Source organism: Pipra filicauda, unplaced genomic scaffold (genome assembly GCF_003945595.2).
Source record: "Pipra filicauda isolate LSUMZ 115617 unplaced genomic scaffold, ASM394559v2 scaffold15_size4787011_pilon, whole genome shotgun sequence".
Classification (NCBI taxonomy): domain Eukaryota; kingdom Metazoa; phylum Chordata; class Aves; order Passeriformes; family Pipridae; genus Pipra; species Pipra filicauda.
Genome location: NW_024104096.1, coordinates 1,252,045 through 1,265,065, shown reverse-complemented (window position 1 = coordinate 1,265,065; position 13,021 = coordinate 1,252,045). Strand labels below are relative to the sequence as shown.

General features: G+C 35.9%; 1 protein-coding gene across 3 annotated transcripts in view; it reads right to left on the bottom strand.

Moving 5' to 3' along the window:
- Nucleotides 1-13,021, bottom strand: part of IDE (insulin degrading enzyme) — a 65,477-nt gene that overhangs the window by 30,637 nt on the left and 21,819 nt on the right. For all 3 annotated transcript variants that reach the window (XM_027710996.2, XM_027710995.2, XM_039379183.1), the window contains exons 11-13: nucleotides 12,651-12,754; nucleotides 2,423-2,525; nucleotides 1,423-1,545 (exon numbers count right to left, since the gene is read on the bottom strand). In XM_027710996.2, the coding sequence (XP_027566797.1) occupies nucleotides 1,423-1,545; nucleotides 2,423-2,525; nucleotides 12,651-12,754 (330 nt within the window). The remainder of the gene's footprint in view (nucleotides 1-1,422; nucleotides 1,546-2,422; nucleotides 2,526-12,650; nucleotides 12,755-13,021) is intronic.

Genomic DNA, 13,021 nt, shown 5'->3' with positions numbered 1-13,021 from the left:
GACATCACCAGCTGCAGTGCACAGAACAGTTTGGCCCTCAGGCCACAGCCCATATCCCAACTGCCCTCTATCCTGAGGGTTTTTCAGGGCAAGATGTGCCATTATAACAGAGGTGACATAGTGACATTCTGCCAGTGAAAACGGCCATCCTGTTCCTGCACTTATGTTCCTGTCCCTCCCTTTCTCCACAACACTGGTCCAGTCCTTAGTAAGCTCACTTAGGGACACAAAGCAGCAGAAAAGCTGGGGGTTTTGTACATCATTCTTGTTGATTTAGTTCTTGCAATGTTTTGCTGTGGAGTCAGACAAATGTCAGTGCCTACAAAAAGAAAATGGCACAGACATACAGCTGGAGAGAAAAATAAGAAAAGAGATTCAGGCAGAACAGATAAAGTGTATTTCATCAACTGCATGAGATTAAAACCATTTTCCCTCAGAAAATATATTTTAAAGAGAAAGGAAAAACCAAAAGCAAATACATTTCCAAAGCAATGACACCTTAAAGCAAAGCTTTTGTGTGGATCAATTACCAAGCTGCTACAGAGACACTGAAGGACCATCAAGTTTCTGCAGCACACCAGTTAGTGTTATTTAATAAAGCTGTAGTATGTGTCCCTGCTAAAGTTTAAGGTTTTTGTTCAGAATGAATATAAACATATGCTCAAAGGCTTTCTCCATTAATAATATTTCTTCAAGTATACACTTAAAATGTCCTATGCAGAACAAATATGTTTTCCTGAAGGGTATCTTTGCACTAGAGTAGACTTCTATTCATGTAGTGTGAAAGAAGTATTCCAGAATTGAGTATTCAAGATGAAGTACAACACGTAATTGCTGAAGACTTTTCCTATTTATCCTCCAGCTAAGCCTAGAACAGGGATGAGCATTAGCAAAGAACCATGCTTTACAATAGTAAGAAGTAATTTTTTCTATGTTTTACATACTCAGAAAAACTGAGATTTTCTAAATATTTTGAGATCATGAAATGATGCTTCTAGGAAACTGGAGAGTGATGTCTATTTACGTGTTTACACCTCTCTCTCCCTTTTTCCACACCATCACACGCTTTTTCCACACACAGTTACAAAAGAATAGCCTTGTCTATACCCATGCCTTACTCAACACTGCTCAAAAAAATGTAAGAGTGGTAGTCACTCTTCTGCTGAATAAACAGCCTTATTACTATTTTTATCAGTGCCAACACCCTTTCAGAAGGGCAGAAAGAGTTCAAGCTGTTTGCAGATTCATTTACATAGGAATCCAAACTGTCATAATCCACTACTGTCTTTACAGCAATATCTTGAAGTTTTGTACTTTTTTTTATTATATTTTGAAATATGACATGATATGTATTTTAGAAACACAGAGGAATTAACTTCCCAGGAGGTTAGTTAGCAAATGGGACAAATACAGACAGTTTACCTTGACAAGGGCAGGGTACTGTGTTGCATCTTTTTCCAATGGTAAAATCTCAAAGTTTGTAGGAATGAACTCGTTCTTCATCGGAAGCTTGAATTTCCCATTCAAGTCAGCATTTTGCCATTTCTAGATAAACAGGAGAAACAGTGAGGCTAAGCAGAATTTCTGCTTAACTAATAGATATATATTTATTTCATGTTGAAACAAAAGATTTTAAAATGTGTTCCACCACCTTATGTGTAAATACTATTAAGATAACAGGGAAAGAGACATAGCTGGGAAAACAAGTCAAAGTAGACTATCAGCAGGATGAAGTACTCTGAGAAGGAGGATGGTGATAAAAGGTAATTTTGAAAAGTTTACAGTACTGTGTGTTTTATGTCTCATATTTTCTGCTACTATGAACTGTAAATGACAATATTAAATGAAATACTTCAACGGGAATTCTAATCAAGAACATAGGTGTGGTCAAGCAAAAGGAAGTTGTTCCCATGTAATGTCTGTTCAGAGCACACTTGGCAGGTCCAATTCAGCTTGGAGGTATATATCTTTGCAGCCACCTCTTCTTAAAAGATTAGAACAATAACAAGTTTCAATAAGGATTTTCTCACCTCCTTTACCGGAGTTTTCATTTTTAGAATCTCATTTAACTGGCAATATATATGTGTTTTCTATGTTGCAAAAGTAAATTTCAAAAATAGTTACATGTAACAGTTGTAAAAAGATTCTTTTCTTAAGTACAGATAAATTCATTAACATATAATAGACACTATTACATTTTAAGAAGTTAATGCTTACATTTTAAAGTAGCCACTGCATATTATGGATCATTTACAGCAAAAACATTTTAACACGTAACATTAAACAGACTTATTGTATGATTTTCATGCTATGTAGAGCAGCAGATTTAACCTCTCCCTTGAACTAAATGGAAAATTAGACAAAGGGTTTGCCACTGACTTTCATTTGCAGGTATTAGAATATATTAAAAGTTTTAACATGCCTTAATAACTTCATCAGAAATCGCTTCTTGCTTGTACTGTGTTCCATACCAGTCTTCTGTTCGATCAGTTTTTCCTTCAAAAGACTTGGAAACTATTGCAACTCTGAAAACAAAGAGACAAAGCACTTTGTCATGAATTTGTCTGAGAAGAGAGTGTGAGAAATTATTCCGAGCACTGTTTCTGCTCCATCCCCAGAATACATTTATTTCTGCAAACAGTCCCTGGACAATTACAGGGTACCTTGGATAGCAAGTATATGTATACTGAACTACACACTGAGGTTAACCTTATCAAGTTAATGTTACCATAAGGATCAGCGAGTTCAATTCCCTGCCTCTTACATGATTATGTAAAACTAAACCATATGACTAACAGCATCATCCAGATGCTCCTTGAACTAAAGAATACACCTAAATGAAAAGAAACACCAAAAAAAAGAAAATTACAAATTAATCAGTATTTTTCAGTAGTCTACATGACAGGAATCAAGAAAACTCCTTTAATTCTTTTGAACAATCTACAACACAAAAGAGTATTCAATGGAAATAAGTGGCTAACTTCAAGAGTAAACAGGTATTTCTAAGAATTTTGAAATGGTTAAAAAAGGTAGCACAATTACCTCCTACATATATTTAATAATCGCTAGATGCTGAATAGCACAGTAACAAACTTTGTCAAGTCTTGTGCAGATGACTTAAATGCACATTACAACATCAAAATATGTACAATGTAAGTGTTCTTTTTTAATCCCAGCATCTTCAGACCAGGAACATTCTGTTATTTATTTCTAATGTGCGCAGCAAAGTGGGGTGCAAATCAAAGCAGGCACATGTGGATCTGTCTCCAACTATAGTATCGTTACGTTACAATACACTTGGGATGAATTTTGCAATATATTGAAAAGTTTAATTATGTAGACTAATACTGTAAATGCCCTTGTTCTTATCCCTCCCAGTTCATCTAATGGGTACACATAAATCACTAAATGATCCAAGAAGGCTGAAGAAAACAGGATTCTATTGTATTTAGTTCTAGATGCCCCTATTATGAAGATTTTCAAATTATTAATGATTTAATCCCTGCATTGCAGCTTGAGTAGCAGGAGAGCAGTGAGAGAAACAGCCAGCATTAGATGCACTTAAGTACATGTCAGAGTTACACGGAACTGTAAAGACACATTCTCTAACAACAGATTCAAAAACTGAAGCAGGACTTGCTCCACAGATGGTCTAATTTTGAGACAATATTTTAAATCATATATACTAAAGAATGTTTTAGGGATGCAGATTTCCTCTGGGGTGAGAAAGGGAGAAATTTTTACTCCCCAGCTTTTAAGGAACCACATGATTAGCACGAACACACATACAAAACAACCCTTGCTCCTCTGCAGAAGTTATGCAATATCCAAACCAGAATGAGAATACTTATTTTTAGTGGATGCATTATTTCATCTCTCATTGCTAAAAGGCAATAGACACAGTTAACATTTTTAATGTGCCTTCATACAAAATGGTCTCATATCTGTTTGCATGATGTATCTATCTCATTTTTTATACAAAAGAAGCACTATTAAATAAATATTCAGCAAAGAACTAAGCATTTTAATCCTGGGAATACTTATTCCTGTGAAAAAGCAGATATTAGCTTGGTCAACAAGGTGGAATCTGTTAGAGAGATTGTTGTTTTTATTAAAGCAAACCACAGAAATATTCTGGTTTGCATTTTAATTTGAACAGCTGGTGAGTAAGAGTTCTATCATGTTGTGCTGGTTTTGCCTGGGGTAGTTAATTTTCTTCACTGTGCCTGGTATGGGGCTGTGTTTTGGATTTGTGCTGAACACAGGGTTAATGATATACAGATGCTGTTGTTGCTGCTTGAGCAGGGCTTACACAGAGCCAAGGCCTTTTCATGATCCTGGTTAAGGAGGCTGGGGGAGCGTGGCCCATCAGGAGGAGACATGGCTGAGACAGGTGACCCCAACTGACCAAAGGGATATTCCAGACCATGTGAGATCATGCTCAGTATACAAAGTGGGGAGGAGAAAGAGTAAGTGGGGGACATTTGAGTGATGGTGTTTGTGTTCCCGAGTAACTGCTGTGCGTGACGGGCCCCTGCTCTCCTGGAGATGGCTGAATACCTGCCTGCCCATGGGAAGCAGTGAATTAAATCCTGCTTTTGCTTTGCTTGTGTGTGTAGCCTTTGCTTTCCCTGTTAAACCGTCTTAATCTCAACCCATGAGTTTTCCAGCTTTTACCCTTCTGTTTCTCTCCTTGATCCCACTGGTGGGGGGATGAGCAAGCAGCTACGTGGGGCTTAGTTGCTGGCTGGGGTTAAATCACAACACTGGCACAAAGTTTGTAAGAGACTATAAAAACCACAAGGTCTTTTAGAATTTCAGAGCAACCTACCAGGTCTTTTCATGCAGTAAATAAAGAATAAAAATAAAAGAAAAAAAAAAAAGTCTTAAGTGAAAAGATTATCCTGGTAAATTTCCAATAATCATATGGTCTGAGAAGCAAGACAAAGACGTCTTAAGCTATAATATACACATGTCTGTTATTCAACATTTCCTCCTTCTACCCTTCTGCAGCATACTGATGTTCAAGCAGTAGTGACAATTCAAGCATCCAAACATTTGCTGTAGGAACACACTAAAATTAAAGAGCTAAAAATAATTCTGTCCGCTCAACATATAGAAAATGAAACTTTGGAAATCAGCATTGTAATTCTTCAAGCAGTTTTGCTTCAAGGGATCCTCCTGCTCTCCCTGTATCCCAAATCACTACTGGAATGATTACTGACATTTTGAGCTCTCAGAAACATACCCACAACAACATAAACAAATCGGAAGGGATTCCACCTGTCCAAGAATTACAACTTAAACCAAGATACAAGCACCAACAGGAATGAAGACCAGGGCATGAAAAGAAGAGGAGAAAAGAAGCACAGCAGTTAGAAATAAAATGCCATACAGCTACTTAAATGTACTGTAATGCATCTTTACAGTTACCAATTATGTAATGTTATTTTTGCTTTTAAATTCTGTGTTGTGCTGTATAGCACTATGAACATCCCTGTGTTTTAAGACAGTGTTGAAATGCATGGGAAAAGCAAGACAAGCAATCAGGCAACCTTCAATAGGATCTGCTTAAAATGCAATTAGGCTTGGGCCATTCATGAACATGGAACTATACATGCAATTTACTTCGGTATTTACATTCTTGTACCTGCCAACTGTTTTAGTCCTCGGTTATGGTCAATTTTCAAAAACAAGCACAGTTTCTATAATGTGATACATATTTACTAGATACCATCTTGTTTTTCACTCTTCTGAAATCGAAAATGAAGCTAAAAGTGACAGATCCACAGGAGAGTGTTACTTGGGAAGAGAACGTGTGCTTTGAAATGAAGGTACTTCCAGGAAAGATTATCAACTATTATATTCCAGACTTACATAACAAAACTCAAGGTTCTAAGGGTGAAAAAGTAATAGAGTTAGAAAACACAGTATCTGTGATATTAGTAACAAACACGTCAGAGCAAATTTGTTGCAAAAGAAGAAAAATCTATACTTATAAAGGATCAATGCCCTTTTTTAGGACCCAATTTAAACTCTGTCTTCCAAATTATTGTCAAACAATCGAAAAAATGTATCTTATTCATATGCATAACATGTGACTGAGGTAAAAACAGTAAAATCCTCCATTTGTTCATAAGTTCCCTCAAAACCATCAGTAAAACTGATGCAAGGCACTACAGGCTATTCGAAGCCACTTGCATACAATTCTCATCAGAAACCAGAGTAAGAGGGGAATCTGCATGCAGAGAGATGCTGCAGGGGTTTAGCACTGTAATCACTCTGCAGAAGCACAAGTTATTCGTCAGGGTTCAGTAAAACTAAGTCGCTACAAACGCCACGGTTTGGGGGGGGAAATAAGTGAGCAAATTGTGATTTTCAAAATTGTTACTCAGATACAATGCAATTAAAAATAAACACATATATTCTGTATTTCTAGCATGTTTGTCATCAGGGGTGAGCATCCCCAACTGCCCTGTGATAACAGTTTGCTCAGTGTCTATGAAATTCTAGCAGTATCAACATTTTTGGCATTCATTTTATTTTTCTTCCCTCTAGGATAGGACTAGTGCTGCACTTCTGATATCACGAGAGGAAAAAAGCCCACTTACTATCCAAGGGAAAATGTTCTTTAGCTGTTTAATCTGGTGAGTCACTATCTTCTTAAATTTTAATAAGAGCATTTATTCTGCAGATGATGAGGAGAAAAATGTATTGGAAATGATAGGAAAATTACATTTTTCAGCTAAGACTGTGACACATGCCAAGTCTATTCCCTTATCTTCACAGATGGCTGGCAAAACCCAATACAGTTTGAAGAAGTAAAAATGATACTTACATTTTAAAATGTTTCTAAGGGAAATTAAGGCACTAAATGCAACAAGTACTGCACGGGGGTGGGAAGAGAATATGAAAACTTCCTGCTATAGTTCAGTTGAATAGAAATGCATATGTATACTTAGTACCATCTGTGTGGATTTTTTCATACCTTTTAAGCACAAAGTTTTTTAAGAAAATAACAGTGGAAAATCTATACTTTTTAAAAAGACACTGATCAGTTGTTTTGAACTCTGAATGCAGTTACTCCAGTAGAGGTATGCCAAGAAAAGTCCTTAGTGTAGGTGAATTCCAATAGGGTTATGAAAAGGAAATTATAAGTAAAACCAAAACAGAAAGGAAAAATTCAAATAAATGGAAATTAAACCACCTCAAGACAGAATGAATGCAAGACATAAAAGTTAAAAAAAAAATAAAATCAATACAAAACAGGAAAATAACCTCAAACAACAGGCAAATTTAGGATGTGGCACATACTCTTTTATAAAAAGGGAAAATAGAAAGGTAAACATGTGCATACCTATCAGTAAATGGTGGATAACCAAAACACATACAGATATTTAAAGTGCATGTTCACAGATGTTTTTTATTAGTATATAAAATTTGCTCAAGGAAAGATAAAATAAGGAAATGGGCTACTGGATTGGTAATTCACTGCATTCATAAAGATACAGATGTAATAAAAAAAAAAGTACAACAGAAGGAGACGCTTTTATTAATATCTGTAATCTCAACTCATTCTTTCAGGAGAGCCCTCTAAAACTACAAATCCACAGTGGCTTTCTTGAGTCTTTGTAACGTACCATGACATCACTTTTAGTAAGACTTCTGCCTCCCAAGATAATTTACCTTACCAGCAATTATAAATATACTATAAAATTATATTCCCTGTTACATTATATTATACTTTGAAAAGGTTAAAAAAATTGCAGTCCATTTTATTTTCATAGAATAAGCCCTTAAAATGTGCCTAAAAGGAATACAGAACTATAAGTTAATTTTTTTAGTCAAAAAACAGGAGAGTCTGATTAGCTCAGATCTCAAGACACCTGATGCCTCAAATAAAAAAATTAATTCCCACTAAAACTGACTTATACTTTTAAATTTGAGAAAAATCAGCTTCCTATATTACCACAGAAGCTAAATAGAAGCACAACTGTAACTTTTGTGTCTAATTTGAAAAATGTATCATTTCTGGCAGCAGGACAAAGCAACACGACACTTAGCAATCTTAAATTTGGTTTGATGTTTGGTGTTTCTTTTTATAAGTTACACTTTTGGAGATGACAAATAGTCTGAACATAAAGAGCACTAAGATGTGAATGTACAGTTGTTGTAGCAATTGCGAGCACCAGCAAGACTTTAGTCTACACATAAAAAGCAACACATTATCATTACTTTGACCACATACCATTCAAACTCAAAGCATGCCTGCTGCTACATCATTACAGTCCACCTGCAGGCCTTATTTGATCCATGTTAGAACAACAACTGATTCTGGCAGTTAGAACTGCATTTAATCAGTCTTTGGTCACTCTCTAGTTTATACATATTTATACTTGAGCCTTAACAGGACAGCTGTCATCATAGCTCTGGGCACTTAAGCTTCAGAGAACTAACCCACTTGTACTTACTGTCTTTAAGCCCTACTAAAATCTCTGCAACAAAGAGAATATGTAATTATTTAACAATTAACTCAAGAGGCCATAAACCCAGATATATTCCAGTTCTGAAAGTCCTTTTTTCTCCCAATATTTAGCTTTTTTTTTTTATTTTATCCAAATGCTTAAAGTTACACATTTCTTCATCTATTAAATGACACCTATTTCTTAAGGTAGGGAAAGCGAAGAAAGCTTAAATGCAACATATTTTTACCAGAATCCAAAAAGCACAAGCTAGAAGAAAGTAGCATGACACATATGACATTTAAAGCCCAAGATTACACAGAGACCCACAGAAGTTACTAATGACCCTCTCTGATCACCAGCTTTCTTGATTGTTACCATGCCATCATCGCTCTGCCATTATGAAAACTTTGAGACCTTCCTGTACAGAAAAGCACACCTATTCCTGTCCACTTACATTTACAAGACACCTCCACCTCTCCAGTCCAAATGCACTGCACTTTGCTCCTTAAAAAGTCACATAGACACCATTCAAAACAGGCTGAATTTGAAACTGAATTGTGAAACACCCATCTTCATCATCTGAAGGATCAATGCTTCCCAGTTGCTTAATATGCTAAAGCTGATCATCTTCAGATGGTATTTGTTCTAGATGTGTTCTGTCTTGGAAAAAAAATCCAGCTTTTAGTTAAAATTAATCCACAATTACCAAGTGTGGAGTAAATTCCCCTCTCCAGCAAGTTACTTAGTCAAATGGGAGAAGACTGATGTAATACTACAAAACTACTACAGAAAGACACATATCATGGTAAACTATTATTTTCTTTGGTTACTAATAGTCCAAAGATGTTACAGATGAATTCCGTAACTTTTTAGAATAACTTTTTCCTCTCTTTCTAGTAAGATTCTTGCTCATCTTTCTCTTCTCTTGCCCCACCCCCTTTTATTTTAATTGTGGACAAAGATGAATGCAGAATTGCAACAGCAAGTGCAGATATGGGTTTATGTTACTTAAAATAAAAGAACATTGTGAAATGGATGTTCACTACATGTTTGAAAAAAGCACACCACATTCTTCTAAAAACTGTCACCATTATTCTTGTGCTTATAGTAACATGCTATAGGCTTAAATTTTCTCCCTCTACCATATTCTCTACACTTTCCCTTCTCACATTGCTAGCTTTTGAAGAAGGTTCATTATGGCTATTTTATGCTTAAGTACTGTCAGCTGCAAGGAGTGTCAAAAGACGGGCATAGCCAGCAACAGGGGTAACACAGAGCACTCACAAGCCGTCTGTAGTGTCCAGCAGCATCTGACAAGCCTGAAGAGTCTATGAATGTATTTACATATATTATTTCCTCCAGCAATTTTTGAACGTTTAAGTAAGAAGATGCTTTGGAAGTTGTCTGGCTAGTAACAAAGATCCAATTTACATTTGTGAGTAAGATAATATTGACTGTTTTCTTGCAGTGTTAGGAGTCACGTTTTAAAGCTATGTGAAGGTCTGATAAACATCAGATCTAATTAAGCACCTGTAGCTTCTTTACTAAATCAGTATTAACTCAGGTTTACTTATTGCTTGTAAACAATTCTAAAACCAGTAAAGGTAAAGGTTCACATTCAGGTGGAATTTCATAAAGCTTTCTTCAGAGAACAAGTAATTACACATTCTCTCTTTTAATTACTAAAAACAGTCTTTATGTTAAAAGTATCAAAATTTCAAGGCCTTGGGTGGTAGATTAACATGAAAATACATTCAAAATAAAAGTACTAAATACAATAGGAAAGAGAACCTGGAAATTTTCATTAAAGTATTGTTTGTTCAAAGTATGATCTCTTGAAATAGTCAAGCTTCAGTTGATGTATCCCACACACATTACACACAGATCCACACCCACACACAAAGATATAGGCCCTTCTTTAAAGGGCATTAATTACTATGGCAACTACTGTTGCTGATATAGGCAACTCCATTTATTCTATCATTATTTGCATACCCCATAAAACACCAGAACCCCATGATATTTGCAAATACTGTTCATAATCCAAGTTTATCCTACTTTATCCAATAATTATTTGAAATATACCATCTTGTGACAACAAATTTTCATGTATCTTAGACTAAATGAATATACAAGACAGACTTTGTCACAAAAAGAAACATGGTGCAGATTTGTGCCCAAACTTTTAAATAATTCACAGTAATTTCAGAAAGCTGAAATACATCTCATCCTTCTATATCTAACACTGTCTGAAAATTTCAGTGTGGAACATATTCAGAAACAGCACCCTCCCATCATTATTTTTTTCCAAAACACTGATAAACAGGTGCTCAGATACAGTAAGACTGATAGAATACACAAGCAAAAGCTTGTTTCTGTATTTTTATACAGTCTAATAGTATCTCTACACCACTAACTTAATATTACAATTTATTACAACATAAACAAAAGCTGTATTAAAGGAACCAAACTGAAAAAAGGCTTAAAAAAAAAAAGAAAATTCAGGCTTCAAAGTGCTAGTGTAACTGTTGCCTATGCAACCTTGTAAGAATGGAGATTGTACCACATTATACATTTGTATAAATACGCACACAACTTTACACACTGTTCTACCGAACCTCCACCCTGTTCAGTGCACAAAACAATTAAGAAACAGTTATTCAGTATTTTATGTGTTTTGCCCAATGCATGATCTGACTTCTCTTTCCAATATTCTCCAAATAAACAGAATTACTACAATGTCCCTTCCACAGCACTGTGTTACAGGAACTAATTTAATGTTTTAAAATATCCCAAGAGACATTTTTTTCATAGATAGGAAGTCAAGTGAATCAAGAGATTCACAAAGTTATACAGGAGGAAGACTTGGTAAATTTTAGTTTCCCTGCCTTCTATAGACTAAACTTAGTCTGCAGAGGCTTTTCTGCTCAGATCCTCCAAGTTTAGTCCCATCAGTTCTGCTGCTGTCCTACCTCAGGTTCCTTGTCTCAGACTTTTTCTCTTTTCTGTCTGCCCAAATTCCATGATTCAGGACAGTCAGTTGAATATCCTTGCCAAGCCTGACATCTTCTAGACTTCTCTTACCTCCACTCTTGTCTACTAGTCCCACTTTCCGTGCCCCTCTCATTTATTTGTCCAATCTGCACTTAACCATCCCCAGCAGTTCCACTAGTCAGCCCCTCTATCCATCCTTGAGAGAGATACCAGTTCCCCACAGCTACCAAGAGAATACTCCCATGATGTCCTCTGCCAGCTCTCTTGTCCCAGGCTCTTCCTCCCTTTGTCAGATACTTACCCAGCCCTTCCTCCTCCTTAAGAAATATGCCTTTTTTTTTCATCTGCCCTCTTCCTCTTCTCTATGGTTTCCAGATTCCTTCACTTGTAAATCATCATTTCAGCAAAGAATTATTTCCCTCATTCTGGTCACGTTATTGTTCTTTAGGTATTCAAATAGACATAAGGTACATTTGTTCTTTTCTGCCTCCCTCTTCTACCCCAGTCGTGTGACAGCAGAAGATTCTCAAAAGCACAGGAGGAGAAGATTCCCCTTCTCCTTTCAACATCTAGTCTGACCGATTCCTGAGCCCTGAAATTTGTACTGCAGCACACTCACTCTGCAAAGAAAGCACACGTGCAGTAAGGTCATACTCACATTAAAGAGATGCTCCGAAGTCTGAGAGATTTTAGCAGTTAAAGACACAATTATTTCTACCCACATAAATTGATATTTTTCAGGGGGTCTGCTAATTTGCATAAAGTTTCTTATTTCTCCATAGGAGAAGAGAAATATATACAGCAGATAAAAGCCATCCCCTTAACACATTTCCAGATCTAGCTCGAAATCATTATTTAAAGCATTCTACATAAAATGTCCCAATAATCTAGCGAGGTAGAATAATTTTACCAGGCTTTTCCTCAGAAGAGTTGAGCTACTTTGAGTAAGAATCTTCTTAAAAACTGTTTCAGGCCAAGGGAAACCACTCCACATAGAAAGGCCTGAAATGACATTTCTGCCTGAACAGGAAGAATTGCATGCACTTATGAAATAATTTTCAAAGGGAACAAAAGACATTAACAGAACAACCAGCTCTTTTTCAGTCACATTTACTTCAGAGTTGTAAGAGATACCTAAGAATTTTTGTTTCCATTAGGTCATTTGCTTTCTTATGTTTGTGTTTAACTTACCGAACATTTTCTGGTCTCAATTTATCCAGTACCATCTCTATTAAATCAGGTCTGAATTCTTCAAGCAAATACTCAGCAGCCAATACTTCTTCTATTGGATAGTACTAAAAAACAAAGCCCAGAAACACGTAGATGAATAAACAAAACTAAGCATGAAAAAACCTACGGTTCAGAAAAGAAAACAAAAGCATATACTTTTGGTCACAAAATCTGTATTACCTCTGTAACTTCAAATTAGAAGTGTGTAGATGTTTTAAAACTAAACAAGAAGGAGTAACATTCTATCTATGCAATCATATTTCTCATGTATTAGGCAATTTTATATACTGCAGATTTACCATTCTTTTCTCTTGAAATATTTTATGTCTCAA